Source organism: Trichoderma atroviride, chromosome 5 (genome assembly GCF_020647795.1).
Source record: "Trichoderma atroviride chromosome 5, complete sequence".
Classification (NCBI taxonomy): Eukaryota; Fungi; Ascomycota; class Sordariomycetes; order Hypocreales; family Hypocreaceae; genus Trichoderma; species Trichoderma atroviride.
Window position 1 is genome coordinate 3,790,588 of NC_089404.1, and position 19,992 is coordinate 3,810,579.

At 51.8% G+C, this 19,992-nt stretch overlaps 6 protein-coding genes across 6 annotated transcripts; 2 read left to right on the plus strand and 4 right to left on the minus strand.

Annotated features, from left to right (window-relative positions):
- Nucleotides 1-1,183: 1,183 nt before the first annotated feature.
- Nucleotides 1,184-3,830, minus strand: TrAtP1_010497 (uncharacterized protein; the record flags this gene model as incomplete). The annotated part of the gene is made up of 2 exons (XM_066114740.1): nt 1,184-2,658; nt 2,726-3,830. The coding sequence occupies 2 exons, from the start codon at nt 3,828-3,830 to the stop codon at nt 1,184-1,186; spliced, it is 2,580 nt and encodes an 859-aa protein (XP_065970837.1).
- Nucleotides 3,831-5,326: 1,496 nt separating this feature from the next.
- Nucleotides 5,327-9,543, minus strand: TrAtP1_010498 (uncharacterized protein). Its single transcript, XM_014089540.2, has 5 exons — nt 8,501-9,543; nt 8,280-8,425; nt 7,679-8,219; nt 6,752-7,617; nt 5,327-6,673 (listed from the first exon to the last, which is right to left on the minus strand). Exons 1-5 carry the CDS (start codon nt 8,754-8,756, stop codon nt 6,071-6,073), a joined length of 2,412 nt encoding a protein of 803 aa, XP_013945015.1. The 5' UTR covers nt 8,757-9,543; the 3' UTR covers nt 5,327-6,070.
- Nucleotides 9,544-9,891: 348 nt separating this feature from the next.
- TrAtP1_010499 (uncharacterized protein) lies at nt 9,892-12,083 on the plus strand. Its single transcript, XM_066114741.1, has one exon. It carries the CDS (start codon nt 10,803-10,805, stop codon nt 11,202-11,204), a length of 402 nt encoding a protein of 133 aa, XP_065970838.1. The 5' UTR covers nt 9,892-10,802; the 3' UTR covers nt 11,205-12,083.
- Nucleotides 12,084-12,969: 886 nt separating this feature from the next.
- Nucleotides 12,970-15,060, minus strand: TrAtP1_010500 (uncharacterized protein). The gene is made up of 3 exons (XM_014089678.2): nt 14,080-15,060; nt 13,555-14,020; nt 12,970-13,490 (listed from the first exon to the last, which is right to left on the minus strand). The coding sequence occupies exons 1-3, from the start codon at nt 14,119-14,121 to the stop codon at nt 13,018-13,020; spliced, it is 981 nt and encodes a 326-aa protein (XP_013945153.2). The 5' UTR covers nt 14,122-15,060; the 3' UTR covers nt 12,970-13,017.
- A 1,308-nt stretch (nt 15,061-16,368) lies between these two features.
- TrAtP1_010501 (uncharacterized protein) lies at nt 16,369-17,820 on the plus strand (the record flags this gene model as incomplete). Its single annotated transcript, XM_066114742.1, has 5 exons — nt 16,369-16,604; nt 16,685-16,796; nt 16,853-17,186; nt 17,238-17,351; nt 17,402-17,820. 5 exons carry the CDS (start codon nt 16,369-16,371, stop codon nt 17,818-17,820), a joined length of 1,215 nt encoding a protein of 404 aa, XP_065970839.1.
- A 715-nt stretch (nt 17,821-18,535) lies between these two features.
- On the minus strand, nt 18,536-19,219 carry TrAtP1_010502 (uncharacterized protein; the record flags this gene model as incomplete). The annotated part of the gene is made up of 1 exon (XM_014089677.2): nt 18,536-19,219. One exon carries the CDS (start codon nt 19,217-19,219, stop codon nt 18,536-18,538), a length of 684 nt encoding a protein of 227 aa, XP_013945152.2.
- Between the last annotated feature and the right edge of the window lie 773 nt (nt 19,220-19,992).

The following is a 19,992-nucleotide window of genomic DNA, read 5'->3' on the forward strand; positions in this document are numbered from 1 at the left end:
TGGTCTTTCTAATCCTGTTTTTCAGCCCCCCCGCTCTTGGGGGTCTTGCAACACCGAGCCTGGCTGACAAACGCCAGCTTTACATAAGGAGGGGGGGGAAAGCAAAAAGAAGGCGAATGAATAACAATGGGGAAAAGAAAAAAAAGAGACAAAAGAAGTAGAGTCTGGAAAGAAGAGAGAGAAAAAGGGTGATAAGTGATAGCTGTCAGACTAGTGTGACGGTGACTTGACGCGAATAAGTGCGGGAAGCAGATCAAAGTGAAACTCAGCACAACGGGCCAAGAGCAGAGAAGCGAGTGCGAGCAAGGAAACAGTCGAGATCGCCAACAAACGCCTCTCCACTGCAAGGATCCGTAATATCCGCGGGTCCAGGCAGTTCTAGCCCTTCTCTCTCTCGCTCACGGGCTTCTTGTTTTCTAGCACTTGCATTTTCTAAACAAAAGGCGGGTAGGGCGCAACAAGTGCTGCAGCGCCATCCATCGTCGGATATGAGGCGGAAATTGAAACGCCAGAAATCCAACGTGACAGCAGCAGAAAGAGACACATCACTTTGTGGGAGTCTTGAGCCGATACAAGGTCGTATCGGTGGCACGGCAGAGGCACGGCAGAGGCTCTAGGCGACGCCAGATCGTTGCAAAGCGTTTCTCATTAATTAAACAAACACCCTTGAGACTAGACTAAATGTAGCCAGATCGAGGTCTAGAAGTTCTTGTATCATCCCAAGCTTTTGCCTTTTGAGCAGTCTGCGCCAACAACGCCTGCATCCTGTAACAATGAACCACTCGCCCCCATCCATCTCCGGCGTCGGCTGCATGACATTTAGCTGACGGCCAATATCCCGAGGTAAAAAAAAAGAATCACAAAAAAAGTCTGGACCGCCATGCCGTGCACATCCATCCTGGCACTGCATCACAGCAAGGCAACTGCAGCAACAGCAGCAACAGCAAAGGCCATGAGAATACAAGACAAGGATAACCGATAACTATACCCAAAAGAAATGGAAACAAAATTGTACGCCTAATCAACGCCACGTGTATATCTCTGATTGATTAAGCGATTGATTTTATCGAAAAGTATAAATAAAGGGTAAAGAGTCATGATGCATCGTGTCATGGCCCGTTTTCGGACATGGTTCATGGACCTCGTGTCCGTGCATGAGCATGAATTAGACATGCATGGGTTACTACCGGTCCTCTTTGGTAGTCATGTCTTCTTTGATGCTCATATCCGTCTGAATCTCCTCCTGCACGCTATTGTGGCCGCTGTCGTGGCCGCTTTCGTGGCTGTGGCTCTGCTCCTTGGCACGCTTGGTCTCGAGATGCTTGATGGCATCGCCCGTCAGCTCCTGTCGCGTCAACAGCTTCCACACATCCTTCTTTCGCGTCTTGCGATCGCCAATCATGATGGTGAGGCCGGCGGAGATGTTGCACGCGATACTGACGCAGAGGATGACGGTGGTGATGGCAAAGGGTCGGTGGTGGTAGTCGATGCCCCAGGTGGTGGCACCCAGCGAGATTTGCAGGCACGAGTGGCAGTCCAGCAGGATCACAATGGCAATCAGGTAGGGCAAGGGAAAGGCAAAGTGCGTAAAGGTCTCGTCGGGCTTGTAGAAGCTGTGAGACTTGGCCAGCTTCTTCTGGTGGTGCCGCATGCGCTTCCACTGCTTGAACGTGAGCGGAGAGTCCTCGTCGTACTCAATGTCGAGCTTGGCGGCCTCGACGTCTCCATTCTGATCCACAATGGCCTGCTCGGGATCGGGCGGGGGCGCCGTCGCAAGGTTGAGGTTGCTGGTGCTGGTGGCGATTCTCTCGACCGAAGCGCTGGCGCTCGCGCTGACGCTCTGGGGCTCGAGAGTGGGAGCGCCGGGGTACGCTGCGAGAGGGTCGCCGGAAGCATAGTGGGTAAGCTCCACGCTGCCCTCTGCCGCTGCCTGCGCAATGGCCTCCTCCTTCTCCTTGAGCTTCTTCTTCTTGGCCTTTTCAATCTTGCGCGAGTAGTGAATGACAAAGGACATGTGGTATGTGTCAATGGCTCGGAAGGGGGCCAGGCCGTCGCCCATGACGGCGAACAGGGCCACCAGCACGCTGTCGATGATGTGGATGGTGTACACCTGCTTGTCGCCGACGTAGATCCAGCCGATGAGGAACAGCACCCAGGCCAGGCCAAAGAGGGTGATGAGGACGGCGTAGAGCGTGACGAAGAAGCCCAGCGGCCGCCGCACGTACTGGCCAAAGCCCTTCATGGTGCGCTTGAAGCGCGACCGCTTGGAGTGCAGCATGTGGCGCACGCGGTCGTCCAGCTCCATCTTCTCCTCCTCGGTCCAGCCCTCGAGGCTGATGCCGTGCGGCAGCGCCGCGTAGTGCGAGTCTGTGAGCCGCGAGGTGATTGTGTCGGTTCGCCGCAGCGTCGCCGGCACACCCTCGCTCCTGGGCGTCTCCGCGCCCGTCTCGAACCTGGGCAGCTCCTCGATCGGCTCGGGCAGCTCCTCCTCCTGGCGCTCAGCAGCAACGGTAGCAGCCCGGCCTCGTCGCCCCGTCGGTGCAGCCTCACGCTGGGACAGGACGTAGGTGGGGCGGCGGTTGATCCAAGGGCCAAGATCAGGCACGAACAGGGAGTTTTGCACGTTTGTCAGGGTCGAAAGGGTCTGGACCTCGGGATCTAGTGGCACACGAAAACTGTCAGCATCTGCCGGTCAATTGCTTGTTCTAGACCGGTTGGGACTCACCAATGATATCCAGCCAGTCAACCAGGTCTTCGCCGTACTCGTCGGACGCGGGCGCCTGCTGGCCTTGGCGCTGGCCAAGATTGAGGCCGAAATGACTCTGGGTGGAAGGGCCCGCGGAGGTGCCTCTCTCTGAGCTTACACCGCGGGGTGGTGGCGACATTGGTCCGCGATTGAGGGAGCTGCCAGGCCAGAACATCTTGCTAAGCTTCCGCTTCCTGGTCAGTCTCCGTGCTGGAGAGCCGCCACTATCGGGATTGCGAGGGTCGTCTTCCTCCAGCGGCTCCTCTGGCAGCGACCTCGAGGGCGAAAGCGGCGACGGAGGGATGCCCAGCTCGGACATGGTCGGCCGCGATCCCTCCTCTGTGAGACGCGGCAGCGCCACCTGCGGCACGCGGCGCGACAGTCTGGCAACGTTGGCGTCCGGGTAGATTTGCGCGGCAGGCATGGGCTGCGATACGCTCCGCGGCCGGGGAAGGTGACGGCGGCCTGCATCGGTGTCGCTGCTCTCGGAGGCATAGTCGATGACGGAGGTTCCGCCGCCGCTGGAGCTGCGTCGTCGGATGCGAACGCTGGGCTGTCTTATCCGCTCATGGACCGGCCGGACACCAGCATTGGAGCCTGCCACGGAGCCTGCCACGGAGCCCGCAACGGAGCCCGCGGTTGACGGAGCACGGCCGCGGATGCTCGACGTCCTGGAAACGGCGCTGGAGGCGTTGCCCAGCGGCGGGAAGTATTCGGTCTCTGACTCTTCGGTAGCGTCTGGCGTGGCCGGGTTGTTGTACGACCGCCACGACGAGACGGATCTCATGCGCCGGCTGCGACCGCGATCAGCGCTGGGCGCGCTATATCGGGGCGGCGGCGGCTGTAGGCTGGACCGGCTGTCACTTCGCGATCGCGCTGGCGGTTGTTGTTGCTGCTGCTGCTGTTGTTGTTGTTGTTGTTGTTGTTGAGGTGGTGGAACGACTGTGTGAGGATCGACCTCGTCGTCGGTGCGCAGAGGCGACGGCGATCGGGGCGACGGCGAGGGCGAGGCTGAGGCCGACGAGATGGAGCGCCATCGCGACGACCGCAGGCTTCTGGAGCCTCGCGAGCGGCTGGAATCCATGCTGGAGGATTGCTGCTGCGCAGGTGCAGGATCGGGTCTGAGCGTGTGGATATCAGATCAGATTCGAGCAGTGATGGCGACACAAGAGAGGCGGACGGGCCTCTCAGAAGCCCCGGACTCGCTTAGTCAGGCCCCGCGACCCAGGTTTCTGCCCACTTGGAGCTTTTCTCTTGGCGCTGGGGAATTGGAGTCGAGTTCGAGACGGAGTTCGAATCGAGGACGGAGCGAGTGCAAACGATGGGAAAAAAAGAAGGGAAAAAAAAGCGAGCAGAGCAGAGCAGACAAAAGAACGACTCGGCACGCAAAACGGCGTGTCGATCAGCGGTCAATGGATGGAGCAGATGCGACGAGTGGAAGGCAGCGGAAGCAGGTTCAGGGCAGGGCAATCGAATCGCAGGTTGGGAACGACTGCGGCGAATAAGTCAGGCCAGTGACGCGTTGGGCTCCGTTCAACTCCCGGCGAGCCTCTTTGTCTCTTCTCGTTTGCTCTCTTTTGCCCTCTTTTTGCGCTGCTCAGTCTCCGGGCGACTCTGGCGGAATCGACGGATCCTTGGTTTGGCCACCCGGCACAGCCAAAGTTTAAAAGGAAAAGGCCACCAGCCGTGGCGCTGGCCGGCGCTGGCTGTGGCCTCTTTAGCGCGCTGGACGAGGCCTGGCAGCAGCAGGATTTGCCGTCCAGGTGCCAGGCCTGCTGCAGAGGCTTGACGTCACGGCGCCCCGTATCGAGTGACGGGCGCTGCTTTGTCAGACGGGCTCTGCGAATTGGAGGCGGCTGCGCGGGAAGTTTTGGCCTATCACAGTAGGTGGTAGGTGCACTGGGGGACTCGTTTTAGTGACCAAGATGCGCTAAGCAGGGCAGGGAAATGAGACGATGGTTTTTGCAGTAGCGATCCATGATTGCTGAAATTAAGTTGACGTCGGGGCTTGTTTTTAATTGTTTTGTTTTTATCTAGACTAGGTATTTATTTACTCTCTCTTCAAGCAAAGAATTCATCATTGGAGTCAATCGTTGCATGGGCAATTCGATGCTGCAGATATCTGATGAATACGGGGCCAGCATCGTCATGGCTGCTACTAATTAGCGAGTGTTGCCTCGTAATGCTAGCCTAATATCTTACAGCGGCATTTGCCGTATTTGCTCCCATCTCCCTCCACACGGCTTCTGCATGCATTCAAAATCAATCACGCACAGTCTGCACTGTAGGTACTTGCAAGTATAGCTTGCTAACAGCATTCTAGAATAAAAGACACCAGGTACAGGAACGAAGAGACAAAAGACAAAAGACATAGCCAAAGACAAGAGACTCCGGTTTAATAACTGGGCTCTGGCACATCATGTGAAGCTCATTAACTGGATACTCGACCGTTCTGGCCGCAATGACGGAATGGCCACCGTGATGCTCGAATATCGGGCCCATGCACCCGAAATCTCTCTTATCTCCTCGGATATCGGAACTATCACTGTCTCATACTTTCTTTCTCGTAGTCGACTGCCTAATGCCTTTCCATTAGAAGTACAACCACTAAGGCATGTAGACATCCTTGTGCATGCATGCGTCGCCCGGCGCAATTTCTTGCCTGTCTTTGTTCTCACATTCCCATATTCCCACGGTCATGGAAACAAAATAAAAGTCCCAACTGAGTCGTTGCTCCAATCACACACGCAGCACGTGAGCAATTTGAATGAATCGAATATTTACATACTGTTGCCGTTGCCGTAATATCCCATCACTTCTACATGTACTCAGCCACCGCCCTCTTTTCCCCATGGGCACGGCACTTTTCTTCGCCTCAATTGGCCAGCAGCCCAGCGCAAAATGGCTTACCCGGGAACTATGGACCATTGCCACGTCACCGTCAGAAGTTTTGACTAAGAGCCATATATGGGTGGGATATTCATTAGATGTGGTGTGGTAGCAAGAGTCAGACGTTGAGGTTTATGACTTGGATGGACGTGGAAATAAACGTGTGCTGTTAATTTCCAGCAACGGTGTGTTGTATTCATTTGTTTCGTCTGCCGTGGGATTCTTTCAACTACATCCCCAACAAGCAGTGGTATCTATATATAAAGGGTTTGAAGATGATACAAGGTAGAAAGACGACCACTTATTGCCGCTGCTCCCAGCAGCAACTCAGTAGCTACAAAACTCATTAGAAACAGATGACACGCTCCTCTTCCAAGTACCAGATTAGACAATATTCGTAAACCAAATCAAAGCAAATCAAACAAGATCAAATCCTTATTCATCAGTGTCATCACTCTCCCGGCCCTCGTGATGCCTCTCCGCGTTGGCAATGGCAGACTCAACCGCCTCCTGCAGGTCAAAGTGAAAGTACGGCCGGTTGAGCCCCTTGATGGCCACCAGCCGGCGACTGCTGGGATGCGCCGGCACGTCCTTGTCCGACGCCTTTGAGATGTCATCCGAGTTTGTGCGCTCCACGTCGTACTGCAACGCCCGGCCGCCCTTTTCCTTCTTCTCCTCCGCCGCTGCCGCCGCCGCCGCGCTGTCCGAGCCGCCCAGGTCGGCAATGCTGAAGATTGTCTTCCAGTGGCCCGCGCCCTCGCCGTCCTCCGCGTTGTGGCGCGGCGTGCGGTAGCCGAAGCCGGCCGCGCAGAGGGCTCGCTTGGTCCAGCGGTTCTCGATGTGGGCAAAGTGCCAGTCGACGGCCTGGGGCGCTGCGTAGCGGTCGAGCTGGTTGCGCACGTCGATGAGGGCCTGGGCGGCTGTGACGTCGACAATGTTGACGGACGAGAAGTCGAGGATGATGGCCTTGAGCGTGGGGCGGTTGTCGTGCTCGCTTTGCGTTGCGTGTCGTGGAGTTGGGTCGTTCCACGGCCGGTCCTGTTGCGCTGTTAGTTTCTTCTTCTGTGTATACCAAGGTCTGCTATGCTATGCTGTCTGGAAGAGACTCGGACTTACTCCTAGCTTGGCAATCGTCTTGACATCGGTCCGTCGCGTCTCCTGGAAAATAGTCTCCGTCAGGTGGTTGAGGTACCGCGTCGCATTGGGGTAGTTGAAGCCCTCGGCGAAGCGGTAGATGAAGATGCCGGGATACGGGCTCGACACCACAACTCGCGGGTTGGAGCCGTCCTCGTGGCCCAGCGGCAGGAAGCCAGATCGCTGCGAGTACTCGGACGACGGCTCAACAAGAGCCTCCTGGTCGCCGCCCTTGTTTGTCGATTCCGTCGCCTTGACGGTGCGCACGCGGGCAACGCCGAGGAAGCGGCCGCGGCTGAGGAAAAGGCGGAAGATGACCACGGCAAAGGACATGCAGATGGTGGTGTAGATGCCGTCCTCGATGGTGGCAAAGACAGTCACCAACACACCGGCCAGGAAGATGATGACCTCGATGGGCGACACGCGCCAGAACTGGAAGACGACGGGGAGCGGCGTGATGACGTCGCCCACGGCGTGGATAATCACGGCGGCGAGTGCGGCGTTGGGGATGTAGAAGAAGAGCGCCGTGAGGGCATACAGAGCCAGCAGCACAACAATGGCCGTGATGACGCCCGCAAAGGGCGTGCGGACGCCGGCCTTGGCCTTGATGGCGGTGCGCGAGAAGGATCCGGTCGCGGGATATGCGCCCAGGAAGGGGCCCAGCAGGTTGGTGACGCCAATGGCCACGAGTTCCTGCGACGGGTCGATGATGTAGTTGTTGACGCGGCCAAACGATTTGGAGATGGAAATGTGCTCAATCAGCATGACGATGACGGCGGCGGGCAGCTCCGGCGCAAAGGCCTTGATGATGGTCGTGTTGATTTCGGGGGCGCCTGTGTGCTGGAAGCCTGTTTTATGCATGTTAGAAAACAAATCATCCTCTGGAGATGGAGAAGCAGAATTTCATACCTCGAGGCACCTTGCCCAGGACGCTGATCGGGGGCTTGTCCCTGTGGTGCAGCACCATGCCCGCGCTGATGCCCGTGTACAGCAGAATGACAAAGGCCGTCCGCAGCGTCGAGATGAAAAAGTACATCTTGGCCCGGTGCGGCTGCTTCTTGGCCATGTACGTGCAGAAGCCCCTGACGAGATACAGCATCAGCAGCGCCGTCAGGCCCAGCGCGGCGTCAATCGTCGTCGTCGGCAGGCCCTTGAGCGTGTTGATGATGACCTCGTACGGCGCGGCGCGCGTGTTGACGCCCTTGATGCCCATGAGCTTGGGCACCTGGCCCGAGATGATGTTGATGGCCGAGCCCGTCATGAAGGAGCAGATGGACGGCAGGGGGATGAACTCGACCAGCCAGCCGAGGCGGGCGAGGCCGATGAAGCAGATGATGGCGCCGGCGATGACGGCCAGGGCAGAGGCGATGACGTGGCCGGGGACGTCGGGGAGGCGTGTTGCGGCCTTGAGGACGACGTCGCCGGTGACTTGGGACATGACGGCAACGGGCTGTGGTGGTTAGCTGTGGTTTCTATTCTCATGTGTTGTGTAAGTCATATTCAAACTTACGCCGATGGTGATGTCTTTGGAAGTGGCAAAGAACCAGTAGATCAAGACGCCCATGAAGGACGAGTACAGGCCATATTCGACGGGTAGTTGAGCCAGTTGCGCATACGCCATACTCTGGGGCACAACGACAGCTCCAACAGTCATACCTAGCATGGACGCAATTAGACACACAACTCGTATAATACACATCTATACATCGCGGTTGTTCTGCGCCAACTCACCAGCAATCAAGTCTCCAATGAACCACGTCAAGTTGTATTTGCCGATCCAATGGAGAAACGGAAACAGGTTGTAAAAGTACATGCCGATATCATGCAGCGAGGGTCGAATCTCCTCGAGAAACTCGCCCACGGTGGGCTCCCGCTCCAGGAACGGGTCGGCGTTGGATATTGACGGCACATCGCTGTCACGGTCTTCCGAGTCGAAGCCAAAGGCCTTGGCGAGGCGCTCTTTGGTGTTTGTCGCAAAGGCGGCCATGGTTACGGTATGTGAAGAGAAAAGAAGGAATTGAGTTTTAGAGAGAGAAGGGGGTCAAGTATAAACTTTGGAGTTTACACACAAAAGTCGTCACCATACACCGACTTGATGTCCCCGTTGAAAATCACTCCAGAATATGGAGAACGGGGATGTATTTGGCAGGATATAACGCGTCCGTGACGCACCGTTATGGAGAATGATCGACCTCTCTCTCTTCTTCCAGAGCTGCAAAGAAAAGATGAAAGAGTTAAGAGAGAGTAATGCGAGATGCGAGATGCGGGTCGGTGGACAGCAAGCCCAACTTTATTTATGTGCAAAGTAGCATCCAGTCCTTGAGGGTCCCCCAGCAAATATTGGGAGGTTGCCCCGAAGCCTCGCCTGTGCGCATGCGCATCCTTATCCATCCATGCCATGTGCTCTATTCCTTGCTGGTTTGTGTTCCCGTCCCAGCTCCAGCATCAGCCTCTTCTGGCGTACTCCCCCCTGGGTGTGGTGCTATGTACGTGTAATGCTGCTCCAAACTCCTGGAGTTGCATGTACTTGACAAGTATCGTCCCGGTATTGGTGAGACTCCAAGATGGATACCGATTCAGCGCCAGATGCACCAAATCTGCTCCAAGTTGCGAGCACGTTCCGTCATCTTCCCCATACGGCATCTACATTCCTTATACAAGGCGTGGACCAGGCGTGTACAAATCCCACCCCCTTCCCACGGCAAGCCACCCGCCAACTCGGAGTATCATGTACATATAATTGGGGTCCAATTCTCAGGGCCTAGATGACAGGACCAAAAGAAAAAAAAAGAGAGAATTAAAATTCTGGCAGGACTTGCCTTTGGCCCTGAGATTTGGGCAAGATTGCGTACCTTTGTCGAGAGAGCCACCGGATTGCGTGCTTCCGCCTAAGTATTCGCTTGCAGCTAAAAGGCCCAGGGGTGGCACCGAACGGCTAGTCTAGCGGAGGCTCCTCTTTTTTTTATGGCTGCTTCCATTCTTTTTTCTTTTCTTGGCTTGCCTAGCAACCTAGCAGGGAGCCTAAAGAAGCCCCGGATGGAGAAGGGCGAATAAGTAGCGGCCTGATACTGGATGGGTGTTGGAGGTACTTGTTGAGAGAGATTCTGTATGGATTGCGTCAACGGAGAAAAACTTTGGTTTTGATTCCATTTTATCAAGAGGTAACATGTGCTTGTATTCTACTTGTACAGTCTGGCCCATGCAAGGGATTCAGTGAATCAAGGTTCCCGATGGACCGTAGAGTTGTATTGCATGGATGGTTGTCTGTTCGACTCCATACGAGAATACATGTAGGCTTGTCAGCATGACCTGCCAGCATTCATTGGCTGATGCCTGTAGAAAACACAAGACGTTCAGCATCGTACTCGTACGAAGCACATTTGACGAGCAAAAAAGATCGTCTGCTGCAATCCCAGACTCCACACGCCCGCGGCTACGGCATCGCCATGCTACGATGCGATCCCTGCGCTTCCCATGTCATCCCTCGGGCTGACACACCTCTTTGGGGGACGCTCGAGCCCATTGCCGGCGACCCGAAGCTGTCGAGATGATGCCTTCATCGCCACAGATGTCCTATGTGCTATGGTGGCTTTTACGCTGCCGACTGAATCGTGTCCTACGCACGGCAACTACAAGTCAACTTGGATCCATTATATCAGCTAATTGCTATACGAAGCTGTAGAGCTGTACACGCCTTGTCTCATCATGCTTCGTGCTCGTGAGCTCATCACACCAAGAGATGTCTCGGGACAGCAGCACGGAACATCGCCGTCTAACTTGATTTAAGCTACTTGTACTACACTAGGGTACATGTTAGACGCTGGGCATGCGTATTATTCCGTGCTCCGCGTCCTTCTATGGGGCCCGGCGCATCAATGCTCCTCTCCAGACGGAGTGGCTCCATCGAGATAGCTTCACTTTGCTATTTGGCGCGACTAGCTGACATATACAGATGGACCTTATGGTTTAATGACTGGATGACATACGCCACCTCCGGTATATCGACTCGTGACAGTCGTCTCTCCCTAGCTGCATGCCTTGGACGCTACTTTCAGCTTCAGCTTCTCAGCTACTTCACGCATCACCATCACAAACATCCAAGACACGGCTGGAGGGCTGGCCACGTTTGCACCAGATACACGGACATGGGATCCTAGAACCGCCCTGGCGTTCCAGCAGTAAAGGGTCCCTCATTATGGAGCCTCGGGTGGTCGCCTTTACCGGAGCGACTTCCAGCACTTCCAAAAACGTTCGAATAGCGCAGATGGCGCAATCTTCCCATGTACACTCGTTATGCCCGCCCTCTCGGTTTGCCCAATACCTGCACGTCGTTGGGCTGAAGCAAGGGGGGGGTTCTTTACCAAGGCTTTTCACCACCGATGGAAAAGTCTGGGCCGTTGTTGGCATGATGAAAAAGGTCATTACCGATCAATAGTCGTTACGCCTTGGAGCGTTTAGTCGTAATCATTTGATTGATTCGACGTCTATTCCAGCGTTGGTCCTATCAACATCGCGAAACATTCGAGGCTTTTTGAACCACCTCCTGCTAGTCAAAGCATGTGGCAAGCCAGCCACCGGCAATCAGAAGAAAAAGGAGTTTGTTTTTTTAGGACATCTGCCGCCTCATGCGAGCTAGTAATTCGATGTGAGATGAGTGTAACGCCCTGCCCTGGTCACAGCACGGCACGCTGCATCAACCCGTGTCCCTGGAGAGACGGCTGAGATGGTCCTTTCTATCCTTGGCATTGTGAACTAAAAGTTAGCCTTGAGCTTTTCAATATTGGGCTGCTCAGAGGATAGAAATGGGGGTTGGACCGGGTCTGGGCCGGAGAATGGCAGGGACATGTGAACACTTGCTACGAATGGCTTAAGCTGCCACTGCCGTCGTGGGGAGCAAATGGCTGAATGTTGCGATTGGATTCTTTCAGCCGTCATTATTACAGTTTTTGTATAGTCCCAGACGATGAACTTGGCGTTGGGGAGCCCGATATCTCTGGGCTGAGCTGTGGCAATTAGCAATCCTCCAACCAAGGGGGGGACTATTGCTCCAAGTATTATGCGTCGACAAATTGCAATGTTTCTCCTGACCTACATTTATTTGTTTTAGTACGTTTAATGCGTCTACTCCGTATATCGTCACCGAGTGCTGGCTGCAAGATTGCCACCACAATGATCACGGACTGGTCTGCATGAATGAGCCCCCAACACCCTCCCTGGTCTTCAGCTATGGCTGTCTTTTCGGTATAGAATTGATTGCTGGCGTGCATGAACAATATTAGACATAATATTTGGGCTTTTAAAGTGGCAATTCGTATGCAAGTTTCCTACGCCCAAAGGCTGGAAGAGATTTTAGCTTATCTGCTCGTGTTCAGATATCTGAGGCGAATAAATTTGAGCCAGATCTTGAAAGGTAAATGCCTCTGTGTAAAACGAAGGACACTCAGTTCCAATCCTCCATTATTGCACAAATCGCCTCTATTGAATGCATGCATGCCTCCCAATGACACCATGGCGTCATCAGAAGGCGACATCCTTCTCATCACATGTTGGTAGTACAACGAGTCACACTGGGATATCTGCAAGCCTACATCTATTAGTTTTATTAGTTTTGGGGCCTAATGAGACAGACTTTCAGCCGCACCATCTGGCGCGAATAATAAGATGTGATACAATGTTGTTGATGTGTGCAGCAGAGTCTAGAGTAGCGCCACTGCTATTTCTAGTCTCTCGATAGGTGTACCCTTGTTAGTATGTTGGCCTTTTATTTCTTGTTGCCACCGGCTGAGAGTATTTGGAGACAATAGACACATCCTCTAGACGGGGATCTTCCTTGCTTCCCAGTTGTGACAGATGGGGGTCTTGATACAGGGAGGCGGTAGAATGGCTGGGTTATCAGAGAAGCAGTTCATCAGAAATCGAGACTCGAGCGAATTAAGGAGCTAGAATAATTGGGGCAGACCAGCTTGGAAAAATTGACCTCATGAAGGATTTGGCAAGTGGTGTCATGGAGCTGACCCTCATGCTGGTGCGTTGTGCCAGGTGGAGGTGGGAGTACCGTATATTGGGACTCAAAGATTGTAAAAGCTTTAAGTATTTTTGCTTCTGTTTTTAGTCACAAAAGCCGACTGATTATTGCCATGGATAATATCTTCCATGTCAATGTAGATCAAATCGTATATCATAATCGACTCTGTAACTTGTTCGTTATTACACGCCCTTAGCCACGAGCATACCACTCTACCTGGAGCTTAACTAACATATCCCTTGGCTATCGAACTCTGTACAAAGTCATCAACAATCTTCTGAGCCTTCCCGTCGCTAGGCGGTCCCAAGCCGAGCCTCTCATTGTCTGGATTTTGCCAGACTGTCAAACCACCAGTAAACGGAAACGTAAGAACAGCCGCGAATTCTTTATTGGTGAATACTCCGTTGCGCATGTTCTCATCCGCTTGCTGCTTTCTCTCCGCGATTGAAAACGAAGTGATTTTCCAGGGCTCCTTGGTCTCTGAAGCCTCTTGGAAGGTTTTTACGAGACGCTGCAAGCTGGTCTCGCCGTCGCAGATGTAAAAGAAGCCGTTTTTAAATTTTGGATATTGGGTTAAGAGACTGTCGAGACCTTTTGTGAGCGTGTCGATGCTGGATACGGAGATGAGGCCGTGGCCACCGTCGCCAAGCGAGGCAGTGCGTTTATTGATGTCCAAAGATGCAAAAGCACTCAAGTCTAGAATCGAGGTGATGAGCGTGTTGATCCCAGGACCATGAACGTTTGTCGTAGAATTACTTACTTATGAGAAGGTTGCCAACGTGTAGGCTTACAAAGTCAATCTGGTTTGCAGCAGATCTACACAGCAGGTAATTGTGAACTACCCTCTTTGCTGCAACGGCAGGATTGGGAGGCAACGTGTTTGGTCCGATTCTCGCAATCGTTGCTCCATTCCCACCAGCAGTGTCAGGCGCCCATTCTGAAGGCACAAAGAGCTTCACTCCAGCCTCTATAGCGGCATTGATGAGCGCAATCTGAACAATGTCGAGATCCCCGCCTGGGTTGAAGTGAGTGAACACGACAACTGCGTCAGCGCCCGTCAATGCTTTGACGAGGGTCTTATGATCCTTCAAGTCAACTTGTACGATGGGAATACCTTCTGGCACATTCTTGTACTCAGACGGCTCTTTGCGGCCGATGAAGGTAATGTCGTATTTCTTGAGTGCGGCAATGCGCTGGAGGACTTGACTACCGAGTCTGGGTCCTTGCTGAAGAGTACTTGTAAGCTGTGCGATCTAGTCTCAGCAGAAGTAGGCTTTGTACTCACACCATACCAGACGATCTTCTTGATGATAAATTCGGATGCCATAGTCGAATAATCTTGCACTCAATTGTATTCAGATTAATACAATATGTTTCTCTTTCCACCTGGAGGATGATGCCCGTCTTATATCCATTAACGCAACACTGGTGGCAGCAGCATTTCTCAACTGATTACAATTTGTGGATTTGGATGACTATCGAATCCGATTCTAATGGCCTTTTAGAATTGCCATGGATGCAGTTTCATTGCCGACATCTTGTCACATCCCACCGGCGCCGATGAGAATCCGGCATATAGGTTAGTTTGTCTAGCTTTCACTGCCGAATCTAGACGGGCTACACCGTCACCGAGTTGCTTCAGCTGGCGGCGATTAATAATCGTCCCTTGTATGAAAAGATGTTTTGGGGATCAATAAGACCAGACATCGCATATGTTGAAGACTAATTATGAAGAGGAAACAGCAAGGAAGCTGAGGACCCGGATTTTCTTCATATTAGCGGATTCATGAAACCTGAGTAGGATGGAAACAGGCGCGCCTTGATGCTTGATGGTATCGATAGATTACTGATCGTAGCGAAGAGAGTGGCGCTGTCTATCTTATAAGACTTCTGCACACACGTAATCAGTCCGAATGAATCTTGATAGACTACGTAATAGGAGGCCGGTGGAGTCGGAGGCAGGAAAACCCGGAGGCTCAAGTCGTCGTCGGGATAGACATAAAAGAGCCCATTACCCAGATTCCATCGATGAGGCACAGAACAGCATATTGCGCAAGCCATAAGATCTCCATATTATTCTTGTTATATGCATTGGCTTTCGCTACTGTCTTCATTCTATTTTCTTCGCGACGTGAGTTCCGTCACTGTTCGAAGCTCGGTGCGATCCGTCGCGATATTGACAGTGTACGACAAATGAGAATAATCATGTAGGATCACAATTTCATTATGAAGAAGAATAATGCCGGCAGGTCAGCTTGTCTCGAATAAAACACTGCGATTTCGGCATCAAAGGTCCCAGTCAAGATGCGCCAGGGTCATGCTGCACAGCAAAATGCGGTTGGCATACCGGCATATATATAATCATGATGCCAATTACTGCATCAGACTCTATCCCAATAGAGCCATTGTCACGTGTATCAACTTCCAATCTTATACACTGGGTCATTGAATATCTTAAACGATTCTTTGAGGCCTGTACAGCAAAAATGTAGGGACCGGCCGATCCTTGGTGCCTTGCGCCAATTACTATCGCAAACGCCGCAAAAGACTCCAGCTTCATACTGCTGAATGTCAGAGTAAATCTCGCTCTAGCAAAAGAATAACCGAGCACCAATGGTAAGCTGATAGTCTAGTGATTTCTCCAATAATTCCCCCACGCGCCACGCAGTCCGCCATCCCTAATGCCCCATTATCTGATCACGACATCTGTCAGGAGCCTTCGCCATTTTGCCAAGATCGCTGAAAAGAAAAATAAAGCCTCATGGATCAATCCTATGCGTTTCCGCTGAGAGACAAGCAAGACGAAAATTCGCGGCCTTTTGCGGTGATATATGTATTCAATTACCGACCACGAGAAGCCGCATGAAGTTGGAGTGCATGTAGATTAAACTTGCTCACCCCGGGTCATACGGACTTTGGCCTAATATAGCTCAACTCGAGAAACGGACTATTTCGGTCAACTAAAACAAGATTGTCCGCTCGAAAGAGCTTACGAGTATCAACTGGTGAGCCGACTCATGTCTCAAAAAGCCAATATTTGCGGCAGTTGCTGAAGAGGGGCTCCATCAAGCACTCCTCGAATCGTTCTAACGATTATTAGCTAATGTAGTGAACATTGCAAATACTCTATTCAAGGGGTTTTTAGAGGCCATCGAGCACCTTACAAATCTGTAGATTAATCGACCCACGGGCGCTGAAGCTCCGCACTTCTAAAACCGGGAATTCATGTGCGATTCTTATTCGGCCTCAGTCCTGCCCTTTATGCAGCATTCTTCCTACGCCTCGTCCTTTTGCACTCCTTATAAGAAGCCTAGTATCTTCATATACCTGAGTTGGTATCCATTTCCCTTTTGTGTCTATTCCGTATTACCTATCTCTTTTCCTTTTTAGCCCGCCACTAGTTCACGCAAAACGTGTAAGCACTTGCATCTCATCATACTTTACCACGGCAGATAAAAGCATCGTCAGCTTGGGTCTAGCAAAAACAATGTTATTCCCATCGCGCAAGCACAAGGTTGAGACGGCTCTTTATAGATGACCCTTGGGCTTTCCAACATTGGTTCCCATCTACACCATGACTATGGCACCATCCAAGGCCATAATGACGACGATAGAGGCTACTGCGATCACATCGTTTCCTCCCACCATCTACGATAAACCCATGCCATACTCGCAGCGACAGCTGCTTCGCCATGATCATCGACAACCTTATAGGCTCCACACGGATAGGAAGATTCCTATATTAAAATTTGGAGATCTATTGGTGGAAGTGTACGGGATCGGCTTGAACCCGGCCGATTGTAAATCTGCGTATGTATTTCCCCGCAATGAAGCCCTGCACACTACCAGCCTTATGAGGCTTTTGTTCTTATTAACAAGCTTAATCCTAGAGATCTTGGATACCTCCTTTCATCGTCGTCTGGTTTAAATGAGCGTGAATTTATTGGCATAATCGTAGCTTCCGAGGTCGACCAGAGATGTCCCCTTCAGATGGGAGAGTGGGTGAGTGTTGAGATGACTCACGTCGTGATGAAAATGTTGGTTAACATTAGCCCAAGGTCCTTGCCGTACCAACAGACTATCGAGATATCAGAAAGTCGACGTTTCAGGAATACACCATCGTCTGCTGTTATAACGCAATTCGAATCCCCAAGCATGTCGACCCGTTCAAAGTCGCTTCCATGGGTGTCGCCTATGTTGCAGCAGGACTCTCTCTTGGAGTCTGTCTAGGCGTCACTTTTACAAAGGGCCCAAAGGAGCGAGAGTTCAACCTCTTAGAGATTGCCAGGAGGCGCCCTGAAGATGTACCTGATGATATCATTGTTGAAGTCTTTGATGCTTTAGCGCCTTGCTACCAAGCCCAGCCTGGCGAGTGGCTGCTAGTCTATGGAGGTGAGTAAAACGGAATATTGGAGAAGCATACGTATCTGACTTGATTTGAAGCATCTACTATTACGGGACAGGTTATAATTCAGCTAGCTAAGCTGGGAGGGCTGAAGGTTGTGGGTGTTGCTGACCTGAGCAAACATCAGCAGCTTTTGCAGTCACTCGGAACGGGTAAGTTTGCCTGCAGAATATTATATAAGCTATACTTAGATGATTTTTAGACATTCTAGTTGAAAGCAGCAATCTCGATCAAGCTAAGCGGGACATTAAACAGCTTGTTCCTGGCTCACTAAGATTTGCAGTTGACACTGTTGGGCCTCAGACTGCTGCGTGGTGCCAACAAGTCCTCGCAGAACGCACAAGCTCTAGGTATTGCCGCCCAGGACACGAAACGCCAACAAATCGATTGCTATCAGCCTATGTGGCTACTCGCGGAGGTGGTAGCAAGCTCAGCCATCTTGTTGCTCTAGCAGGCACTCCTCCAACATACTCACCCAATATCCAAGTCCATACAGTGCCAATCAAGCTCTTCCACACAAGTCAATACGTTGGTGGCCACCTGAGTAAGTGGCTATACGAGCTGCTTGATACACACAAGCTGCTGCCCCCCGGAAGTCGAATCAGTGTCGGGTGGCCTTGACGCTATAAATGGAGCTTTAGAGATATTGAAGCAAGGTAAAACAGCGGGAAAGGGCATGGTGATTCGAATTAAAGAGCCTGATTCTTTGATTGAATGCCTTGCCCAAGCATGAGCGCAGAGACTGAGCAAATTTGGTACTGTTTGGCCTACCTTGCTTCTTCCGCCATGGAAACTCTGGAGTGCATAGTGTGAGCCTATTTTCGAGCGCATCATGATATTTAGATTAGAGAATGATATGCGTTGGGACGGATCCATCAGCCTGGTCATATTTGCCGCGTGGCTCCATGAATTAAGTGTCTGCATGCGCTTAAAGAAATGCGAAAGTCAACACTTGAGAGTAAAGTCATCTTGAAGAACAGAAACGAAGCAATATTGTAAATTGAGCTGGCAAGAGCTATCTTGTATTGTATGTCATTGCGTAATAAATGTAGCTTTTGGAAAGTGAGAGCAACGCCCAAGTACAAATGTTCCACGCATTATCTCTGCACCAAGCCAATCTGGAGATCGATATCATCATCCAGAGCAGCGGGCAATTAGCCGAATCCAAAGTAAGGTATGGCATAATGATGAACCACAGAGACTCGCCATCAAAACTCAGTCCCAGTACTTAGATTTCGTACTGTTGGCCATACTCCACGACTGCATAGAGTAACACAGTAACAACGTGCTCTGTGTTGAATGTGGAATGCAGATATGATGAGCAATTAACGACTCATTAACAGCCATTCGCACGCAGCTCTTCAGGGGTATCAGGTTGGTTTTGCCAGTGCGCCTTGATGATTGCCGGATGCTTGCTCAAGTTCTCACTCGTCTTTGTGATTATTGGGAATGCGTCGAGATCAACGCCATATCGCTGCGCATTCCAGACAGCTGGCAGCAGACAAACGTCTGCCAATGTGATGTTATCGCCTACAGAGTACTGGCCCGCCGAGTCCTTAGCCGTCGTCTCATAAGCCTGGAGTACTTCTGTCATTATTTCCTTGTTCCACTGCTCTGGGCTGGCGCCGAGTCTCTTGATGCGTTTCATTATCCTCAGGTTTGTGACTGGCTGCAGGTCGCAGGCAATGATATTGGCTAGCGTACGGGTGAGGGCCCTTGCCTCTGGATCTGAGATTGGCGGCAAAAGCTGATAGCTCTGGGGGAGCGTCTCGTCGAGATACTCGATGGCGGCGAGCGATTGGCCGACCTTGAAGATACTACCGTCGCTACCTTTGCGCAACAGCAAAGGCACAGTAGCGTTGGGATTGAGGGCCTTGTGCTCGCCAGACAAATGTTCTTGTTTGAGGAGGTTGATGGTCTTCATTTCATACTCAATACCCTTGAGGTTGAGTACCATTCGAAGGCGGGCAGAGCAAGAAGAGCGGAAATAGCTGTAAATGGTGTATGTTGGACCCGACATCTTGATGTGAGTAGCTCACTCTATGTGGCGGGACTAGAAGTATTCGAGATATAGTACGTGTCTGTTGTAGAGTTCAACAATTGGAAATGAGAAGAAGAAGAATATTCTGCTGTAGGAGGGAGATGAGAAAAGTGCAGAAACAAAGGACTTGACTTGAGGTTGAAGTTGTTAGTTATGGAAGCAAACATTGCGTAGCACAATGATGGCTTTATGAACTCAGGCCTCGGATAGCGCCGCGGAAATGGCACCGCCAAACTGATTCCGAGATGGCCATCCGCTGGTAGCCTTGGTGGGCCGAAAATCTGGAGTATTGTGGCGCTTTTAGGTAACTCTAACGCAAGTAGGCAAACAGTACCCTCTGCTTTCATTCCGTTGAATTTTTTGGTCCGAGCCTCAAACAATGGTTAGTCAAAGGGCGCAGATGGAATTCCATGATTATACGAGTGAGACGGGTGGCGACGCAAAAAGAGAGAAAATAATATGTATAATTATATGAATTTGTAAATGTATTTGTAATTGAAGAAGCCATTATCTTCTTATTACTAGTTCCATGAACACCGTCAGACCCCGCCAAAGACGTGCAATAGCGGCTCAACCTTAGCCGACGAGCCGTTTGGACAATGTACCGATATTCTCTCTCGCTTCTACCCTTCTCTCATCAATGCTATATGCCTATTGGCTACTTAACAGTTGATGGCTAGGTACCCGTTATTGAGTTGCAAGCATAAGCCCCTACGTAACTACGCATTTATGACGCCAAATCGCGATTAGAC